At 37.9% G+C, this 23,271-nt stretch overlaps 1 protein-coding gene across 3 annotated transcripts in view; it reads right to left on the minus strand.

The window, feature by feature from the left end:
- The window catches only part of PIK3CB (phosphatidylinositol-4,5-bisphosphate 3-kinase catalytic subunit beta), a 195,865-nt gene that overhangs the window by 70,682 nt on the left and 101,912 nt on the right, over positions 1-23,271 (minus strand). For all 3 annotated transcript variants that reach the window (XM_068545993.1, XM_068545994.1, XM_068545995.1), the window contains 3 exons: positions 20,932-21,111; positions 18,560-18,730; positions 17,518-17,595 (listed from right to left, as the gene is read on the minus strand). In XM_068545993.1, coding sequence (XP_068402094.1) covers positions 17,518-17,595; positions 18,560-18,730; positions 20,932-21,111 — 429 coding nt within the window. The remainder of the gene's footprint in view (positions 1-17,517; positions 17,596-18,559; positions 18,731-20,931; positions 21,112-23,271) is intronic.

Below are 23,271 nucleotides of genomic sequence, written 5' to 3' on the forward strand. Positions count from 1 at the left end.
AGCAAGAGGTAAACCACTAAGAGGTATTGAGGCAGGGTCCACATGCCTGAAGCAAACAATCCATCTGACCTCTAAGGACCTTGCCATCAAAATCTCCACAGTACTTTCTCTCACTCCCTTCAGCCACACAATCCACGATCACACCCTGAATTTGACTTTACCACACCCTAGCACCTCCAAATCAATAATTCCTACATCTTACTCTCCAACTATCTCACCTTCCAACTCACTCCAACACTCCCAAAGGAACACTTCCCTGCCCTCACTAAGGCCTCCATTTCAATAATCAACACCTCCCCATTTCTCCATTAGCTTTGTTTGCCTTCACCCTCACCAAAACCCTCTGCCAGTGCCTGTCTCTCCTTTGGCATACTCATCTGAGGCCCATGTCCTGGATAAACTTGATTACCTGCCTCTCTTCCATGCCAAATATTATTGGGCAGACCAGCACCATGACCGACCAAAGCCGAACGTAAAATTATTCTTTCATCACTACAAGAACTATTTCTTACCTTTCCTTCACTGCTGAGAACTTCCACAGAGTTACTCTCCTCTGAAAGCCCTATTTAAGCTACTTGTTTTGTCAGGTTGTCTATTACTTGAAGATGACATGTTCTGAAGGATATGTCCTATCTGTCAATCTACTCTATTTAGAAGTTATGAAACATTAGGGCAATAAAATACTAAACAACTATTATTTATAAGGAAAACAAGTAATGAGGAAGACCAAATTATGTACCGACTATAAAAATCAGAATCCAATACTTACCAACTACAGATAGATCATTGTTACTAAATTCTGAAGTCATGTGGGTGGGGCAGATTGAGGATAGGGTGTATGTTACATGAAGTAGAAGGCTTAAAGTGTATTTTCTTCCTGAAAAATGCAGGTTAATTCATAGACACCTGACACTCCACAGATCTCCATGTAAAGGTGTACGGCTGATGGGATGGGGTTGTCATCTATTCATATGTAAACCCCACGTAAGAACTTCATGTCTATAAGACTACTTTAATTCCACTCTAGGCTTTGATCTTATATATATATATCAATAATCAATATCAGATATATATATCAATAATCAATATCAGATATATATATATATCTGAGCTTAAATGGCCACAACAAAGTCTCTACTGCCTAATCTTTATCCAAAACCCATTTTTGAGTAAAAATACATATACGGAACTTCCAGAAAGTCATGCAATATATTTATTTCTTCGGAAAGTCCAAATATTACCATTCAACTAAATACTCATATGGTTGAGTACGGTACTTAGACTGAATTACACAGAATGACATGACTTTGGTATCACACAGAATGATTTTTTCTGAATTGCACTGTCAATATTATATTTTAAGTCTACCCAGTGAAAGATATTATAAGAGACAGATATGTGAAACATTATTTTACCCACTATAACGATGTTGGCAGGGATTTTGGTGCGCACTTTATCACCCACTGTGTCTCCTTCATAAGGAACTGCTAAACATCTCTCCATTTCCAACATAAGGATGAACTACAACCATATGAATAACTAGATTATTTTTATCTCAAGAGATTCTAAATATTATAACTGATCATGTTTCCTTTGCTTTGGCTACTACCTATATTGCCAGCAGAGAGTGAAATCGGTAGTCCACATCAAGCAGTTATACAGGATCCTATTATATAACTACCTACTGCAAATCTTGCTCTTGGCTTTTTCAACTATTAAATATCCTCGATTATTTTTTAAAAAGTCACACTTTGTATATTTTTTTGTGTATATATGAGAGACTGGGTGTGTGGGGGGGGGGGGGACACGCAAGCGAGGTTACCTCAAACCATTTGTGAAATGAGAGTAGATAAATCATAAATAAAACAAAACATACATAAAACTTTCGTATGATAGGATGGAAGATAGGCATTTCAGAATAAAAATGATATTCAATTCTTACTCTCAGTGACATTAAAGACTTATGAATTTATCACCTTTTGTATACAGAATATATAGTTTATTCAGAAAAATCACAAGTTTAAAAATAAATATTTTTCCACGTTTTTGTGATAAAAACAAGCTACTTAAAATAAATTGCTGAGCTTAAAAACGTTTGTGTCTCTTGGTTTTTGACAGTTTTTGAGAAATAAAAACAAATGAGCCCACTACATTATAAGTACTCAATAAATGTTAATACTTAAAAAACCAAAATAAAAAATGCTGGTTATAGTTCTATCAACCAACTTCTGGCAAAATTCAGATACATGGAACACAGTAAAATTATGGATCAGTTGGATACAAAGCTCAAAAAAGCACTCAAGTATAATGACCTAGCAAAGTCCTATACTAGCTGTAAACAGCAACAGCCAAGGGCGTGGTGTGGAAAAGAATAACAATAAAGAATGAATCTAACTTGGGTGTGGTAACAATAAACAAAAATGACCCTGCACATTCTGAAGAAAACTGTTGAAATATCATTCTCTAATAGTCAAAGTGTGATATACTTAAGACCAAGTCATTAGGACTATGTCTGATTGAGAAATCTCCTGGTAATTCACTAAAATAATTGAAGTTCATACATGGTTAAAAACAAACAAGAGAAGAAAAAATTATCTACATTTAAAATAAAGTGAAAAAATTTGTGTTTTCTGAGCTTAGAATTTCCCATAGTAGAAGACATTAAAAAAGGTTTTTGTTTTCAGAAAAAGCAGTAAGAAAAACCATTCTCTAAATTTATATCATGTGAAATTTTGTCAAAATTGTCACATTTCCTGATGCTTTGTCTGAATCACCTTCAGGCTCTGAAAAGTTGAGAATTTTAAAGGACCATCACGTTTAATTACAGTCACATGTTTCACTGTCCAACTTCAGTAAGCTTCCAAAGAGACACTTTTTCACAAGTCCCAGAATACTTGGAGATGGAGAGAAGGCAGGCTTTGTTATGTAAAGGACGTTCCACAGTGCTACAGCAAGGGTGTGCCAAGCCTGCAGAGACCGCATTCCTGAACTTACCAATTAAAAATGTTGTGTTGGCCAAGATATGAAACTTTTTCCCAACATCAACACCTAATTTCCTTCTTGTTCAACGATATGGCCAAAATCCACTACATTTACCCTTCTGATATTAGACACCCAAAAAAAGATCAGTAACATGAATAGGCTGAAATTCCCAGGGTTTCATGAAGTATATCACAATAAAAAGGCAGGTTTGTTCTGGCTTAGTGGGAGGAGTCCTGTGCTACCTTTAACTAAGGATATAAAGATGTTAGAGACAGTTACATTAAAATGTATTCATTCATTGCACAAATATTTATTGAGTGTTCTAGGTACTGAAATAAGAAGACAAAAAGATTAACATAGTTTTTTCTTTCCTGAGGTTATATCTATTTTAACAGGTTAGGAGTGGTGAGAGCCATGTAACTAGGCTTATGAGGCGTTATGATTTTTAACTAGGAAGAGCCAAGTTATGATTTTTGATATGGAATATATCTGAGCTTGGAATTCTCCGGGTTTATCATGCTTAGGGTTCGTTGGGCTTCTTAAACATGTTATATTTATGTCTTTTGCCAACTTTGGAAAGCTCCCAGTGATGATTTCTTTAGTTTAGTTTTTCTCAGCTTCATTCCTTCCCTTTTCCTTTTGAGATGCAGATTACACACGTGTTAGACCTTCTGATATTGTCATACAGGTATCTGAGACTCTGTGAAGTTTTTTCTCCTCCAACCATTTTTCTCTCCGTTCAAACTAGAAAATTTTATTGATTAATCTTCAAGTTCACTACTCTTTCCTTTCACACTACTTCCATTATTGAGTCCATTGAGGGTTTTTTTTTCCCCAGAGTTTTTTAATTAGCTGGCCCTCCTTATCCACAGGTTCTGCAACCACAGATTAAACCAACCACTGATCAAAAATATTTCGGAAAAAAACTTCCAGAAAGTGATAAAAAGAAAAACTTGAATTTGCTGCACTCCAGTAACTATTTATGTAGCATTTACATTGTATGGGGTATTACAAGTAATCTACAGATGATTTAAAGTACAGGATGTGGGGCTTCCCTGGTGGCTCAGTGATTGGGAATCTGCCTGCCAATGCAGGGGACATGGGTTCAAGCCCTGGCCTTGGAGGATCCCACATGCCGCGGAGCAACTGAGCCTGTGCGCCACAACTATTGAGCCTGCGCTCTAGAGCCCATGTGCCACAACTACTGAAGCCCGCACACCTAGAGCCCGTGTTCCGCAACAAGAAAAGCCACCTCAATGAGAAGCACACGCACCGCAATGAAGAGTAGCCCCCGCTCACCACAACTAGAGAAAGCCCACGTGCAGCAATGAAGACCCAATGCAGCCAAAAATAAAATAAGTTAATTAATTTTAAAAATAATAATAATATGGGGCTTCCCTGGTGGCACAGTGGCTGAGAATCTGCCTGCCAATGCAGGGGACATGGGTTCGAGCCCTGGTCTGGGAAGATCCCACATGCCACGGAGCAACTAGGCCCGTGAGCCACAATTTACTGAGCCTGCGCGTCTGGAGCCTGTGCTCCGCAACAAGAGAGGCCGCGATAGTGAGAGGCCCGCGCACCGCGATGAAGAGTGGCCCCCGCCTGCTGCAACTAGAGAAAGCCCTCGCACAGAAATGAAGACCCAACACAGCCATAAATAAATAAATAAATAAATAAACCGAAGAGTTAAAAAAATAATCATAATAAAGTACAGGATGTGCATAGGTTGTATAAGAATACTATGCCATTTTATATAAGGAACTTACTTGAACTTCTGTGGCTTTTGGTGTCCTCTGGGGGTCCTGGAACCAAACCCCTGCAGATACTGATGGACAACTGTATATCTTGGCTGAGACTTTCTATTTTTCCATTCCTTTTCATTGTTTGTGTTTTGCCCTTAGTTGTTAGAGCATTTGTATAATAACTACTTTAACAACTTTGTGAATAATTCCTACATCTATGTCATCTCAGCACTGATGCCTGTTGATTCTCATGGTCCATACAACTTGAGGTTTTCCTGGTTCTTTATATGCCAATTAATTTTGAAATATATCCTACACATTTTGACTATTATGTTATAAGACTCTCGGTTTTGTTTATATTCTACAGAGAATGTTGATGTTTGTTTTAGGAGACAATGGTTAGGTTCTGGCTGCAAGTTCCAACAAACCTTCTGTGAGTTGTGGTTCCAATAGTAGTTCAGTTTTCAAATCCTTTGCAGAGCTATCTGGATCTGTCCTGCATGTGCACCATACAGTGACTAGTCTGAGACTTGGGTGGTGGTTTAGGCCACAGTTCAGTTCTCAAAGTATACAGGCAGTTATGACGCTGATCCATATATGTACAGCTCAGGAATAAACCTAGAAGTTTCCTGAGCTCGTCCCACTCTGAAATCATCCAAGTATTTTTTTTTAATTAATTAATTAATTTATTTTATTTTTGGCTGTGTTGGGTCTTCGTTTCTGTGCGAGGGCTTTCCCCAGTTGCGGCGAGCGTGGGCCACTCTTCATCGTGGTGCGCGGGCCTCTCACTGTCGCGGCCTCTCGTTGCGGAGCACAGGCTCCAGACGCGCAGGCTCAGTAATGGTGGCTTACAGGCCCAGCTGCTCCGCGGCATGTGGGATCTTCCCGGACCAGGGCTCAAACCTGTGTCCCCTGCATCGGCAGGCAGATTCTCAACCACTGCGCCACCAGGGAAGCCCCATCCAAGTATTTTTTGGTTGCCTGGGGCTCCCCTCCTCTTGTCACCTAGCCAGAAGACTGAGGCTTTATTCATCCACATTTCCTACAACTACTCCAAAAAGAGAAGGACAGAAAGGGAAAGGAAGGAGGCCAATCAGGATATGTCCCATTCTCTTAGGGCTACAACTCCTCTAGTCAAAGAGGAAGGTTCAACTCTGCATTTTAGGCCTGTCCCCAATACTGTTGCTTCTGCCACTGCTGCTCTGTTACTGCCGCCACAGGACTTCTTGGGAGACTAGGGCAAATAAGAACAGAGAAAAGAACAGAAAACAAAAAAGAGAGGGAAAAAATGGGGAGATCCCCACTCTCTCTGAGAGTTAGAAGAACCCATTCCAACTAGTGCTATAATTAGAGGGCTTTCTGAGTTCTCTATATCTGCACTAATACCATCTTCTAGATTTTGAGCAGCACTGATTTACGGCTTCTCCTGAATATTAAGATGCAGACCTGAAAAGGGAAATGCCACGAGGCGGGGAAAAGATCAACCAGGAAGCTGTATACTACAGAATTCTAAGCATTTTAACAGTGAAAGACATTCAAATGCCAGCCAGGCACAGTAGTGAATCTTCACTGAACACCTAGGATTTCATTACAGACTCCAGAGAATCATGTGCCCAGTAAGATCTCTGGGACTGCCATTACAATGGATTTCACTACCGTGATTACGTTTTACTATATGACATAGGGTCCTTTAAGGAAGGGAGGGATTTCCCTGGCGGTCCAGCGGTTAAGACTCTGTGCTTCCACTGCAGGGAGCGCCAGTTTGATCCCTGGTCTGGGAACTAAGTTCCCACATGCTGAGCGGCATGGCCAAAACAAAACAAAACAAAGAAAGGGAGATTATCCTTCCTGGGCCTGACCCACTGGTGAGCCCTTAAAAGGGACCAGGATCTTCTGGCAAGAGATTCAAAGCAAAAAAAGGATTTAATGCTTAAGAAGTTCTCTGTTTCTAGAGTTGAAAATAGAGAGAGCCACAGAGCTAGGACCTGAAAGGTGCTTCTAGTAACTGAGAGTAATCCCTAGCCAAAAGCCATCAAGCAAAGGAGAACCTCAGGCCTACAACTGCAAGGAACTGAATGTGGCCAATAACTTGAATCATCCTGGACGCAGATTCTTCCCTAGAGCTTCAGGAAGGAATGTAACACCTGGATTTCAACCCTGTAAGACCATAAGCAGAAAACCCAGCCACACCATGCCTAGACTTCTGAACAACAGAAATATGAGCCAATAGATAGGTGGTGTTTTAAGCTGCTAGGTTTGTGGTAATTTGTTACACAGCAACATAAAACTAATTTGAGGGGTTATTATGAACTTAATGCCAATAAATTTATCAACTTAAACCAAATTCTTCCAAAGACAAAAATTATCAAAGCTGACACAAAAGAAACAGAAAATATGACTATCTATGTATCTATTAAAGAAATTAAATTTCTAATTAAAAACCTTCCCATAAAAAAAACTCCAGGCTCAGGTGGCTTGGAGTAAATCCTACCAAATATTTAAGGAAGAAATAATACCAATCCTACGTAAACTTGTTCAGAAAATTGAGGAGGGGAAGGTTTCTCAACTCAATTTATAAGGTCAACATTTTCCTGATTCCAAAACCAGAGGAAGACATTACACAAAAAGAAAAGTGCAGACCAATATTCCCCGTGAACACAGACATAAAAATTCATAACAAAATATTAATAAATCAAATCCAGCAATATATAAAAGGGCTACTACATCTTCAATGTGTGGTGCCTATTTCAGAAATGCAAGGTTGGTCTTAACTTTTGAAAATCAATCAAATTAACTGACCAAAATATAAAAACTACACAATCACCTCAATAAATACAGAAAAAGCAGTGGACAAAGTGCAACTTTTTCTATCCCTTTCAGGATAAAATCTCTTGGCTAAGCAGAAACAGAAGAGAATTTCTTGAATAAAAGGCATGTACAAAAAACCTACAGTTAATATTATACTTAAAGTTGAAAGACTAAATGCTTTTCTGTAAGAACAAAACAAAAATGTCTACTGTGATGGTTAATTTCGTTTGCCCGTTTGACTGGGCCTTGGGGCATCCAGATATTCTGGGTGTTTCTGTGAGAGTGATTTTTCTTTCCCCCGATAAGATTAACATTTAAATGGTAGACTGACTAAAGCAGATTACCCTCCTTAGAGTAGGTGGTGGTAATCCAATCAGTGAAAGAAATGAATAGAACAAAAACACTGGTCCTACTTAGAGTAAGAAAGAATTTTTGCCTGATTATCTAACATCAGCTCTTCCTGGGTCTTGAGCATACAGAACTTCAACAGGAACTTCATGATAGGTGCCTCCTGGTTCTCAGGCCTTCAGACTCAGACTAGAACTAAACTATTGGCTCCTCTGGATTTCTAGTTTGCCAACTAATTATGTGAGCCAATTCCTTAAATAAATCTGTGTGTGTATCTGTGTGTGTGTGTGTGTGTGTGTGAACACAAACATGCACGCACACACACACCCTATTATTTTTTTCCCCCCTTTGGAGAATCCTGACTAATACATCTACTCTCAGCAGTTCTATTCAACATCATACTGAAAGTCCTAGCCAGTACATTAAGAAAAGGATAAAGTTTGGAAAGAAAGAAAGAAAGTTCCCTGCTCCGCATCTACCCCTCACCTTTTTTTTTCCCCCAGATTTCTCTTCAACATTGTAATGGAACTCCTAACCTGTGTAGCAATTAAAAAGAATGAGGTGTACCTACAAGAAGTCACGCCATAATTGCATTAATTTACTTAAATTCAACTATGTAACCCCACTGGAAAGAGAAAAAGGTGGAGGAGGGGGAACTAGAGAATTAGATGGACTGGGGGGGAGGGTACTTTTAATTAAGCCCATTATTCCTATGAATATATGACCACAAACAATAGAATCAATCCAGCTTGAAATAGCTGATGGAAGTTGTTAAAACCTATGGAAATAAAATGTCACTAACAAATAATCTGTCAATGACAAAAATAAAGCATAATGCTCAAGAAAAATAAAGCATGTAGTGAATGCTTCTTTGGTCTTCTTCAGGAAGAAACTAAGTAACAACAAAAGGCTGTAGAGAAATAATAACTACAAAAGCATTAAATAAGTAATAAATACAATAACCTAAAAAATGGGAAGAACAAGTAGGAATTCCCATTTTTAGAATGCAAATTATACATGTATACATACAAACTACTAAGCAAAATCATACATATATGTTTAAAAAAAACACTCCATATGACTTGAGGGTGTATTTGCCTATACGTGATTTCTGCCTTTAGAAATATAATACCCGAGGGAGGAACCAAGATGGCGGAATAGAAGGACGTGCTCTCACTCCCTCTTGTGAGAACACCAGAATCACAACTGTCTGCTGGACAATCATTGACAGGAAGACACTGGAACACACCAAAAAACATACCCCACATCCAAAGACAAAGGAGAAGCCACAATGAGACGGTAGGAGGGGCGCAATCAGAGTAAAATCAAATCCCATAACTGCTGGGTGGGAGACTCACAGACCGGAGAACACTTATACCACAGAAGTCCACCCACTGGAGTGAAGGTTCTGAGCCCTACGTCAGGCTTCCCAACCTGGGGGTCTGGCAACGGGAGGAGGAATTCCTAGAGAATCAGACTTTGAAGCCTAGTGGGAATTGATCGCAGGACTTCGACAGGACTGGGGGAAACAGAGACTCCACTATTGGAGGGCAGACACAAAGTAGTGTGTGCATCGGGACCCAGGGGAAGGAGCAGTGACCCCAGGGGAGACTGAACCAGACCTACCTGCCAGTGTTGGATGGTCTCCTGCAGAGGCGGTGGGGTAGGGCTGTGGCTCACCGTGGGAACAAGGACACTGACAGCAGAAGTTCTGGGAAGTACTCCTTGGCATAAGCCCTCCCAGAGTCTGTCATTAGCCCCTCCAAAGAGCCCAGATAGACTCCAGTGTTGGGTTGCCTCAGGCCAAACAACCAACAGGGAGGGAACCCAGCCCCACCCATCAGCAGTCAAGTGGATTAAAGTTTTACTGAGCTCTTCCCACCAGAGCAACAGTCAGGTCTTACCCACCACCAGTCCCTCCCATCAAGCCTCTTAGATAGCATCATCCACCAGAGGGCAGAGAGCAGAAGCAAGAAGAACTACAATCCTGCAGCCTGTGGAACAAAAACCACATTCACAGAAAGATAGACAAGATGAAAAGGCAGAGGGCTCTGTACCAGATGAAGGAACAAGATAAAACCCCAGAAAAACAACTAAATGAAGTGGAAATAAGCAACCTTCCAGAAAAAGAATTCAGAATAATGATAGTGAAGATGATCCAGGACCTCGGAAAAAGAATGGAGGCAAAGATTGAGAAGATGTAAGAAATGTTAAACAAAGACCTAGAAGAATTAAAGAACAAACAAACAGAGATGAACAATACAATAACTGAAATGAAAACTACACTAGAAGGAATCAATAGCAGAATAACTGAGGCAGAAGAACGGATAAGTGACCTGGAAGACAGAATGGTGGAATTCACTGCTGCGGAACAGAATAAAGAAAAAAGAATGAAAAGAAATGAAGAGAGCCTAGGAGACCTCTGGGACAACATTAAACGCAACAACATTCACATTATAGGGATCCCAGAAGGAGAAGAGAGAGAGAGAAAGGGCCAGAGAAAATATTTGAAGAGATTATAGTTGAGAACTTCCCTAACATGGGAAAGGAAATAGCCACCCAAGTCCAGGAAGCGCAGAGAGTCCCATACAGGATAAACCCAAGGAGAAATATGCCGAGATACATAGTAATCAAATTGGCAAAAATTAAAGACAAAGAAAAATTATTGAAAGCAGCAAGGGAAAAACAAAAAATAACATACAAGGGAACTCCCATGTGGTTAACAGCTGATTTCTCAGCAGAAACTCTACAAGCCAGAAGTGAGTGGCATGATATACTTAAAGTGATGACAGGGAAGAACCTACAACCAAGATTACTCTACCCGGCAAGGATCTCATTCAGATTCGATGGAGCAATCAAAAGCTTTACAGACAAGCAAAAGCTAAGAGAATTCAGCACCACCAAACCAGCTCTACAACAAATGCTAAAGGAACTTCTCTAAGTGGGAAATACAAAAGAAGAAAAGGATCTACAAAAACAAACCCAAAACGATTAAGAAAATGGTCATAGGAACATACATATCGATAATTACCTTAAACGTGAATGGATTAAATGCTCCCACCAAAAGATACAGACTGGCTGAAAGGATACAAAAACAAGACCCGTATATATGCTGTCTACAAGAGACCCACTTCAGACCTAGGGACACAGACAGACTGAAAGTGAGGGGATGGAAAAAGATATTCCATGCAAATGGAAATCAAAAGAAAGCTGGAGTAGCTATACTCATATCAGATAAAATAGACTTTAATATAAAGAATATTATAAGAGACAAGGAAGGACACTACATAATGATCAAGGGATCAATCCAAGAAGATATAGCAAGTATAAATATATATGCACCCAACAAAGGAGCACCTCAATACATAAGGAAACTGCTAACAGCTACAAAAGAGGAAATCGATAGTGACACAATAATAGTGGGGGACTTTAACAGCTCACTTACACCAATGGACAGATCATCCAAAATGAAAATAAATAAGGAAACAGAAGCTTTAAATGACACAATAGACCAGAGAGATTTAATTGATATTTATAGGACATTCCATCCAAAAACAGCAGATTACACTTTCCTCTCAAGTGCACACGGAACATTCTCCAGGATAGATTACATCTTGGATCACAAATCAAGCCTCGGTAAACTTAAGAAAACTGAAATCATATCAAGCATCTTTTCTGACCACCATGCTATGAGATTAGAAATGAATTACAGGGGAAAAAACGTAAAAAACACAAACACATGGAGGCTAAACAATACGTTACTAAATAAACAAGAGATCACTGAAGAAATCAAAGAGGAAATAAAAAAATACCTAGAGACAAATGACAATGAAAACACGACAATCCAAAACCTATGGGATGCAGCAAAAGCAGTTCTAAGAGGTAAGTTTATAGCAGTACAAGCCTACCTCAAGAAACAAGAAAAATCTCAAGTAAACAATCTAACCTTACACCTAAAGGAACTAGAGAAAGAAGAACAAACAAAACCCAAAGTTAGCAGAAGGAAAGAAATCATAAAGATCAGAGCAGAAACTAATGAAATAGAAACAAAGAAAACAATAGCAAAGATCAATAAAACTAAAAGCTGGTTCTTTGAGAAGATAAACAAAATTGATAAACATTTAGCCAGACTCATCGAGAAAAAGAGGGAGAGGACTCAAATCAATAAAATTAGAAATGAAAAAGGAGAAGTTACAACAGACACCACAGAAATACAAAGCATCCTAAGAGACTACTACAAGCAACTCTATGCCAATAAAATAGACAACCTGGAAGAAATGGACAAATTCTTAGAAAGGTATAACCTTCCAAGACTGAACCAGGAAGAAACAGAAAATATGAATAGACCAATCACAAGTAATGAAATTGAAACTGTGATTAAAAATCTTCCAACAAAGAGAAGTCCAGGACCAGATGGCTTCACAGGTGAATTCTTTTTTTTTTTTAAATTATTATTTATTTACTTTTGGCTGTGTTGGGTCTTCGTTTCTGTACGAGGGCTTTCTCTAGGTGCAGCAAGTGGAGGCCACTCTTCATCGCGGTGCGCGGGCCTCGCACTATCGCGGCCCCTCTTGTTGCGGAGCACAGGCTCCAGACACGCAGGTTCAGTAATTGTGGCTCACGGGCCTAGTTGCTCCGCGGCATGTGGGATCTTCCCAGACCAGGGCTCGAACCCGTGTCCCCTGCATTGACAGGCGGATTCTCAACCACTGCGCCACCAGGGAAGCCCATACAGGTGAATTCTATCAAACATTTAGAGAAGAGCTAACACCCGTCCTTCTCAAACTCTTCCAAAAAATTGCAGAGGAAGGAACACTCCCAAACTCATTCTATGAGGCCATCATCACCCTGGTACCCAAACCACACAAAGATACTACAAAAAAGAAAATTACAGACCAATATCACTGATGAATATAGATGCAAAAATCCTCAACAAAATACTAGCAAACAGAATCCAGCAACACATTAAAAGGATCATAAACCATGATCAAGTGGGATTTATCCCAGGGATGCAAGGATTCTTCAATATATGCAAATCAATCAATGTGATACATCATATTAACAAACTGATGAATACAAACCATATGATCATCTCAATAGATGCAGAAAAAGCTTCTGACAAAATTCAACACCCATTTATGATAAAAACTCTCCAGAAAGTGGGCATAGAGGGAACCTACCTCAACATAATAAAGGCCATATACGACAAACCCACAGCAAACATCATTCTCAATGGTGAAAAACTGAAAGCATTTCCTCTAAGATTAGGAATGAAACAAGGATGTCCACTCCCACCACTATTATTCAACATAGTTTTGGAAGTCCTAGCCACGGCAATCAGAGAAGAAAAAGAAATAAAAGGAATACAAATTGGAAAAGAAGAAGTAAAACTGTCACTGTTTGCAGATGACATGATACTATACATAGAGAATCCTAAAGATGCCACCAGAAAACTCCTAGAGCTAACCAATGAATTCGGTAAAGTTGCAGAATACAAAATTAATGCACAGAAATCTCTTGCATTCCTATATACTAATGATGAAAAATCTGAAAGAGAAATTATGGAAACACTCCCGTTTTCCATTGCAACAAAAAGAATAAAATATCTAGGAATAAACCTACCTAGGGAACCAAAGGACCTGTATGCAGAAAACTATAAGACACTGATGAAAGAAATTAAAAATGATACCAACAGATGGAGAGATATACCATATTCTTGGATTGGAAGAATCAATATTGTGAAAATGACTATACTACCCAAAGCAATCTACAGATTCAATGCAATCCCTATCAAATTACCAGTGGCATTTTTTTATGGAACTAGAACAAATCAACTTAAAATCTGTATGGAGACACAAAAGACCCCGAATAGCCAAAGCAGTCTTGAGGGAAAAAAACGGAGCTGGAGGAATCAGACTCCCTGACTTCAGACTATACTACAAAGCTACAGTAATCAAGACAATATGGTACTGGCACAAAAACAGAAACATAGATCAACGGAACAAGATAGAAAGCCCAGAGATAAACCCACGCACCTATGGTCAACTAATCTATGACAAAGGAGGCAAAGATATACAATGGAGAAAAGACAGTCTCTTCAATAAGTGGTGCTGGGAAAACTGGACAGCTACATGGAAAAGAATGAAATTAGAACACTCCCTAACACCATACACAAAAATAAACTCCAAATGGATTAAAGACCTAAATGTAAGACTGGACACTATAAAACTCTTAGAGGAAAACATAGGAAGAACACTCTTTGACATAAATCACAGCAAGATCTTTTTTGATCCACCTCCTAGAGTAATGGAAATAAAAACAAAAATAAACAAATGGGTCCTAATGAAACTTCAAAGCTTTTGCACAGCAAAGGAAACCATAAACAGACGAAAAGACAACCCTCAGAATGGGAGAAAATATTTGCAAACGAATCAACGGACAAAGGATTACTCTCCAAAATATATAAACACCTCATGCAGCTCAATATTAAAGAAACAAACAATCCAATCCAAAAATGGGCAGAAGACCTAAACAGACATTTCTCCAAAGAAGACATACAGATGGCCAAGAAGCACATGAAAAGCTGCTCAACATCACTAATTATTAGAGAAAGCAAATCAAAAGTACAATGAGGTATCACCTCACACCAGTTAGAATGGGCATCATCAGAAAATATACAAACAACAAATGCTGGAGAGGGTGTGGAGAAAAGGGAACCCTCTTGCACTGTTGGTGGGAATGTAAATGGCTACAACCACTATGGAGAACAGTATGGAGGTTCCTTAAAAAACTAATAATAGAATTACCATATGATCCAGCAATCCCACTACTGGGCATATACCCAGAGAAAACCATAATTCAAAAAGACACATGCACCCCAATGTTCATTGCAGCACTACTTACAATAGCCAGGTCATGGAAGCAACCTAAATGCCCATTGACAGACGAATGGATAAAGAAGTTGTGGTACATATACACAATGGAATATTACTCAGCCATAAAAAGGAACGAAATTGAGTTATTTGTTGAGACGTGGATGGATCTAGAGACTGTCATATGGAATGAAGTAAGCCAGAAAGAGAAAAACAAATATCGTATGTTAACGCAGATATTTGGAACCTAGAAAAATGGTACAGATGAACTGGTTTGCAGGGCAGAAGTTGAGACACAGATGTAGAGAACAAACGTATGGACACCAAGGGGGGAAAACCGCGGTGGGGTGGGGATGGCGGTGTGCTGAATTGGACGATTGGGATTGACATGTATACACTGATGTGTATAAAACTGATGACTAATAAGAACCTGCAGTACAAAAAAACAAACAAATAAACAACTAATATTAAACTTTGGTTTATTTGTATGGAAATACGTTAATATAAATGTTTCAGACATTACATGAAATTTCTAAAAATCTTATATGTTCTGGTATAATGTTATAAGTCATAATTCTAGTTATTACTTTAAAATGTATATCTCAGAAATAACTAAATTTCTTTGTCAATTGCATTATTATGAACTTTCATCAAATCTTTAACCGTGGTCATTTTAAGTCTTTTGTCATTTACAGACAGTTCTGGGTGTACTCTGATGCTTTTGCAAAAATGTTCCTATAAAAGGGTTTCATCTTCAAGGAATTCATGGAAAAGACTCTGACAAGTACAGGTTTCTGGTAACTGACTATACTGCTGAACTGAATGAATAAGCATTTTCAGAACTCTAATGGAAAACTGATGAATTCATAAAAGTGCTAACAAAAGATCAAGATGAAAAAAAAAATTAATTCCATGGGACTGAGTGAACTGATGAGGATGATTATAATTTTTGTGACTTTCTGTTTGAATTAAAAAAAAAAAAATCCCACAAGGACTCAGAGGCAAAAAATATACAAATCAATTTTCACTGCAAAGTAAAGGAGCTGTTACAGTGGAGGATTACTGGACTGAATGTCAATGTTATGACATAGTATGAGTGTGTTTCGTGTTTGGTAATTGCAATCGTTGTTGCTTTTGTTGTGGTCATCCATTTACAATGCTTGGTGTCACTTTATCTCTTGTAAAAATAAAATACAGTGTGCGTGTGTGAAAAAAATAAAATAAAATAAAAAGTCAAAAAAAAAAAAAAAAAGAAATATAATTCCCAAGGAACTCTACTAAATATTTAATAATCCAGAGGACCATCCAAGATATAAAGTGAAGAAATCAAATTATAGAATAATATATATAACATCATCCCTTTTCTTTAAGAAACCGACCAATCAACAAAATAAACACAACAATATGTTTATATATATTTGTATAAACCATATGTGAATATATATTTGTATTAACATGGAGGTCACTCAAGGCCTGTTGACCTTGAATCCCATATGATGGTAAAGAGATGGGGAGGAGAGATCAGCAACTTTTTTCTTAAATCATGTTTGGACTTTTTTTGCCTGTTGCAACAATCATGTTATACTTTTGCCATTGGAAAAAATTAATAAAGAAAATTTAAATTAAAGGGAAAAATTAAATTACCACTAAAATAGAAAACAAAGGCTAATTGGCCATAAGCATACTCATTAAAAATTAAAATCTAGGACTTCCCTAGTGGCGAAGTGGTTAAGAATCCGCCTGCCAATGCAGGGGACACAGGTTCGATCCCTGGTCCAGGAAGATCCCACATGCCGTGGAGCAACTAAGTCCGTGCACCACAACTACTGAGCCTGTGCTCTAGCACAGCCACAACTACAGAGCCCGCATGCCACAACTGAAGCCCGTGCGCCTAGAGCCCGTGCTCCACACCACAACGAAGAGTAGCCCCCACTCACCACAACTAGAGAAACTCTGCGTGCAGCAATGAAGACCCAACGCAACCAATAAATAAATAAATAAATAAAATTAAAAAAAAAAATTAAAATCTAGCTAAGAATATAAGTGAAAAAAATCCCTTATTTTAATGACAGCTACCCAAAGAATCTTTAATGTCCATTTATAAAAGCAAGTCACTGGTAATCTTTGGCAAGTTGCTCCTGAATATATCCTCATGCCAGCAAACATCTCAAACTAACTGAATCTCTTTCTTGGATCACAAAACTATTCACTTAATTTCCTGCCAAGCAAAATAGAGGAAAATGTATGCTTTACACTTTCAGACAAAATGCCTTGTTAAGTCTTAACTGTAGGGGTAGTGCAATAAATCCTCATGTGTTAACAAGTTGTGGTCTACAATAGAGTCATCTATTTTATTTCAGGAAATAATATTACATTTTCTGCAAGTTTAAATGGAAAAAAAAAAGGGGGAGGGGGTAAGAGAGGCTATTGTGCAGCTCTAAGCAAAGCTGAGAAAGGAGAGTAAGCCTGCACAGAAACATGTGACCTATAGGTTTGGCTTAAATTTTACTTGCTGAATTCTTGATCTAAACCAATTTCTTTTCCATTATATACACTGGGAAAATGTCAATCTATCCAGCACATCTCAAACTATTCAAAGAATATTTTAAAACAAAAATTCTTAATTGTCCTATATACCATACTCTGTCTCCTGTAGTTAACCAATATGGGTAAAATTCATCTCCAATGTGACTTTGACTGAGCCTATCAGTGACTTATTCAAATAATGGAGCAGAAGATAAATTCAAATCTTAACAAGTACTCACTTTTACAGTTTCTTCTGTGTTAAGTTTATTTCCCTTAACCAAGACAATTTGGAAAGGGCTGTTATTTTCCCAAACATGCTGTAAAAAAATGAAATAAAGACAAGAGTATTTTAATGAACGAAATGAATATTCTATGCTAGCAATGAAATAGCCTTATCAGTTCTCATTTCCATTGGTAAAATAATGAAAATACACCTCTGAACTAACAACTGAAAATCACATATATTAAATTAACCATCACAACCACTAGCACTTAGTTCTCAAGGCAAAACAGGCAGCATTCCAGTATTGCTAAGAAATTCACTAAACACCATTAAAAAATAGTAATAAAAGTTTTGCATAAATTAAGAATTGACCAATAAATTAATATAAAGATAATAACTTAATCATCAAGGAATGGTTAAACATGCAATTTCTTAAGACTGAAGAACTATTTTAAAACTGTTGTGTTCTAATGAATACAAACTTAAGATTTGCTTTATACAAATATATTACATTCTAGAAAAAAATGATGCCTTTGTTACATTTAAAGTCTAAAAGTATTCAATCAGAAAGAAAGAAAACAGACAAATTATACCAAAACACTATTATAGATAAACTGGCAGAAATGAGATATACCAGAAAATCAACTATCTCAGCACATCTAACTTTTCTACTAAAATGCTCAACTTGCTCTTTGAAGTCCCACATTTAGCTCTAATCTCAAAATATCTCAAATTTGAGGGCATTTATCTTTAGCACCAAAAGATAATTGAAAACATAAATGGCCTGTTTACAATCATATGTAGCCTGAGTAAGGAAAAAGAAGGGTAGCTAAAAAGATAATTACAAATAAATGGTGATGGATCTTTGGCAAATATGCATTAATATTCTGTGGAATATTAATATTAATTCATATTAATATTAATATTCTGTGGAAAAGATGCATTTTCCACAGAAGGAAAACTAAGCAAAGAATATACGTGTGAGGCTTAAGCATACAACCTAACCAAAAAAATCACGTGCCTTTTGGGGTTACCAAAGGTTCACACATGAAACTTACAGAAATAATTCGAGTTTTCTTTGGTGGTAAAGGAAGAGGAAGGTTAGATGAATTTCGATTTATGGCAGCCTCTATGGCAATCATTTCCTGTTCATACAGCTTCTTGATCTTGCAACATTCCACAAGTATAAAATGGGGCAAGGCTCTATTCATTACACAGTTCCGGATATACTACAGTGGCAAGAAAGAATAAGGTAAGGATTTTCAAGCAAAACTTAAATCAACAGAAGAATAAAATTAAGCTGAACAACACTAGAACAAATGCACTGTGAAAGTGTATCTTAAACAACAACTCAATGTCAAGAATATGAGAAATAAAAATCACAACATAAAACTGCTACAATTAATTGAACATCTACGTACCTGAGAACTGAACTAGATACTTCTTGTATGTTAGAGCTAATCTTCATAACTCTAAAAGACAGATTTTCCCCTTTTAATAGATTAAAGAACTGAAAATCAGAAGGCTAAGTTACACAGCTAGTATCTTTAACACCTGGATTTAAATCCACCTGTCTGACTTCTTTTCTGTTTGCTAAACCTTGGAGAAATATGTGCCACAGTATAGATGTTTTGTTTTCTCTTCTCTGCACTTAATACATGACAGTATGACCAACTGGCACACCTTTCCAGGGGCAGGACTTGATCGTCATAGACTGTGATGCCACACTGCAAGCTCTGACCAGTAAGTCAGGAAAGGTGAATACGTAGTACACATGTGGCCATTTTTTATAAGTCCTGAGGTGGCCACATTTCCATGGATCTCTGAGGCAGCCCTGGTACCTTTTCAGCACAGGGCTCCAGGCATCCATTACTGACTTTCCATCAAAAACTTACTGGCCATCCGAGCTTGATGCTCAGTTTCATTTCCATGAAACCAGGATGATTCTCCAGAGGCATATAAGAAGAGGGGTGGTTATTCACATTACCAAAGATTCCTAACATAATGAATAGAAATCCAATGTACTCCTCACTATAATAAATTTCCTATACAGATATAAAGTGTGACTCAGTATATTGTATTCAATTCAGAACCACTGAAAATACACTTTTGGAAAAAAAAAAAAAAAAATTCCAGACTGGCCTGCAAGTGGGAGTTAACATGATAGTATGATAAATATATTCATTCAAAAACTTTTCCCTATGAAAGATGTATCATTTCATTTCCTTCAGGTTCCTTCACCTTCATTGTATATTTTCTTTCTCACATGACCTTGTACAAAAAACACACACGTCTTTAGTTTTCTTTGTAATAACAAATTCCAGTTTGAGCAAAACAATATACTTTCCCCTTATTAAGGTTTAAAAAAAAGTGTTAAAGAAGCAGGAGGCTACTTAAAAGACGGCAGAACATGAAGGGAAGAAGTCAGTACTTAGATGTTACCACCAAGCACTTTTCATCTTCCTTCTTCCTCTCATAGGCTAGAGTTCAAGCACTTACTGTCAGAATGCCACAGATCCCAAAGCTGTGCACAGAGGTTATAACTGCTGCTAGACCTTCTACCTACTAAACCAAGGATTAAGGGCTACACTAAAAATTTGAAAAAAAAAAGAAGGGGAGGATACAAAATCCCCTGTTACCTGGTAATAAATCAGAGTTCCTTCTGAAACAGACATCACTTAATAACTGGCATGCCTGTATCCCTGTTGCTTAAAACAAACAACAAAAATCACAAATAAGAGTAACCACAGGTTCCCATGGTGGCAGAGTGGTTAAGAATCCGCCTGCCAATGCAGGGGACACAGGTTCAAGCCCTGGTCAGGAAAGATCCCACATGCCGCAGAGCAACTAAGCCCGCGCGCCACAACTACTGAAGTCCGTGAGCCTAGAGCCCACGAGCCACAACTACTGAGCCTGCGTGCCACAACTACTGAAGCCCGTGCGCCTAGAGCCTGTGCTCCACAACAAGAGAAGCCACGGCAATGAGAAGCCCGCACACCACAACGAAGAGTAGCCCCCGCTCGCCGCAACTAGAGAAAGCCTGAGCGCAGCAACGAAGACCCAATGCAGCCAAAAATAAATAAATAAATAAAATAAATTTTTAAAGAAAGAGTAATCACATATTTTCCTAAAATTCTGTTACTGTTTACCTCTAACTTGGCACTTAACCCAGCATTCTTTATGTAACGACCATTTTTTAGTCTCCAAATGTAATTTCAACAAAAATATCCTCAAGTTCCTTGAAGGCAAAGCTTCTTTAAATAGCATACCTTATGCTGGGGGAAGGGGTGTCGCAATGCACATATCTTATTTAAACTCCACTATACTCCAAAAATAACCTGAGGCACATCAATTCCTTGCATAAAACATCTACTCAAAGAATTCATGACTAAATGTAAATAAACGGTAAATTGATAGTTAAAACACATACCTGGAACTGAATTAGTGGGTGATCACCAAACACATATTCTACTCTCCCACTGACTTGCAACACATAGTCATAGGGGCTAACTTCATCTTCTTTCCCATGAATAGTCAAACGTTTTTGGATTGCCAATTCATTTATTTTGATAGGATTCATATTAGGAGATACTTGAAAGCTAAACACATCCTAAAAAGGGGGGTAGAAAAAAGAAGCAATTTTGTATTTACACTGGAAAAAAAAAATCACTCTTTACATTTGTACTTACTATTAAGTACTACACTGTATACAACTATACATAATGTTTACACATGTACATCCTTTACATTTAATTTCCAGTAAATTTTCTTTCCCCCTACCAATCCTGGAAAATCATTTTTTAACCTAAATGAATACCTTGTTACAGTTCATCTCATTTTTAGTTTAGTGTTCCCACGTGCTGCTTCCCAATGCTGGTTATCAGCAGTGATGGTGAAATGGCCAAATGAGAATTTTATAGAATTTGAGGGGGGGTGGGCGGGGAGATGCATGTATGATGGAGTAGGTTGCCAAACATCCTTTATTCTGAGATTGTCATTCCTATTTTTTGATGGTAAAATGTTTATTCACTTATGAAATAGTGTTGGCAATAAATTACGGTATGGGGTTTGGTTTTTTTTTAAAGCAATAATAGCCTAAATAAAAATCTATAAACTCGGGCTTCTTTGGTGGAGCAGTGGTTAAGAATCTGCCTGCCAATGCAGGGGACACGGGTCCGAGCCCTGGTCCGGAAAGATCCCACATGCTGCGGAGCAACTAAGCCCGTGCGTCACAACTACTGAGCCTGAGCTCTAGAGCCCGCGAGCCACAACTACTGAGCCCACGTGCCACAACTACTGAAGCCCGCGTGCCTAGAGCCCGTGATCTGCAACAAGAGAAGCCACCGCAATGAGAAGCCCGTGCACCGCAACGGAGAGTAGCCCCCGCTCACCGCAAATAGAGAAAGCCCGCGCCCAGCAACAAAGACCCAACACAGCCAAAAATAAATAAATAAAATAAATAAATTTATTTTTTAAAAAAATCTATAAACTCTATGTGACTTCCTAAAATTATTTCATAACTTAAAAATTTACTATTCTGTATGATCAAAAACTCTACGAATTTTTGGTTTAATCCCTGGGAAGTATCTAGCCAGAAGAAAAGGAGACTAAGGAGACATATGATAGCTATATTCCAATTATCTGAATATCTGGCATGTAGAATAAAGAGAGATTGAATGGATACTTATTAAATAGGAAAGTATAACCAGACGAGCAGAAGTCACAGAAAGACCGTTTGAATTTAATTTTTTAAATTCAAAATTTAAATGTGTGCTTGCTCACAGTGAAAACATGCTACTTCAGTAGGCAGAGGGCTCCCATAGCAACTGGATGTATTTGGTTAGAGACACAGGATATAAAGGATGGTGAAAAGAATAAAGAGTCTGCCTAGATGATGTCTAAACTCCTTTCACCATTAAGTTCTATGACTGCTTGAATCCAATAAGATTTTACATCTATATTTCTCTTCTAACTTCAAAACACTTCTTTTCACATATACTTTGTTACAATGATGATCACATTAAAATCTGTATATCCAGTAGAGGTTTGACCCATATGTGATGAAATTCAAACTGACCTAGATGGACAAATTGCCCGGAGCAGGTATTTTCAAGTTGAATTCTAATCACCTTTTAACAGTAAAATTCCCTATTTCAGCTCTTTCAACAATGCAGAATTCCCTAAACAGCATTTTAAATTTGATCTTTACACTTTATGATATCCAATTCTTGGCTTAAATTGAACTTGAGTCTCAACATATCTCAGTATAGAGTGGCAAATTGTTTTCTTTTTTTTTTCTCTAGACAAACTTCCCTTGCAAAATGCCTGAATGTAGGATCCTTTTTTTACATCTGACCTAACAAATACTTAATAACGTGTTTTTGGAAAGGAGGCCAACTTGATAAAATGAGAAACACCTGGAAAAAATCCTGGCTCTACCACTGACCAGCTATGAAGCAGGGCACAAAAGAACTCAAACTTCTCTCCCTTTCAGTTTCTTCACTATAAAATGGGGATAAAATAACAACACTTTATTGGGTTGTTGTGAGAAGTAGAGAATATATTTCAAAAATACCTTTCATAATTCCTGGCATAGTAAAGTGCTCAATATAGAATGGCTACTGATAAAGGTTTTGTTAATTGAAGAACAAAACAAAATATCCTTGTACTCCTACCCTAATTCCAAGGCCAGAGACCTAGATGATAAAATGAGCACACTTCATAGAAAGGCAGTAGCATAATCTAGTTTGTAAAATTGCTATGAACATTC

This window comes from Eschrichtius robustus, chromosome 6 (assembly GCF_028021215.1).
Source record: "Eschrichtius robustus isolate mEscRob2 chromosome 6, mEscRob2.pri, whole genome shotgun sequence".
NCBI lineage: Eukaryota > Metazoa > Chordata > Mammalia > Artiodactyla > Eschrichtiidae > Eschrichtius > Eschrichtius robustus.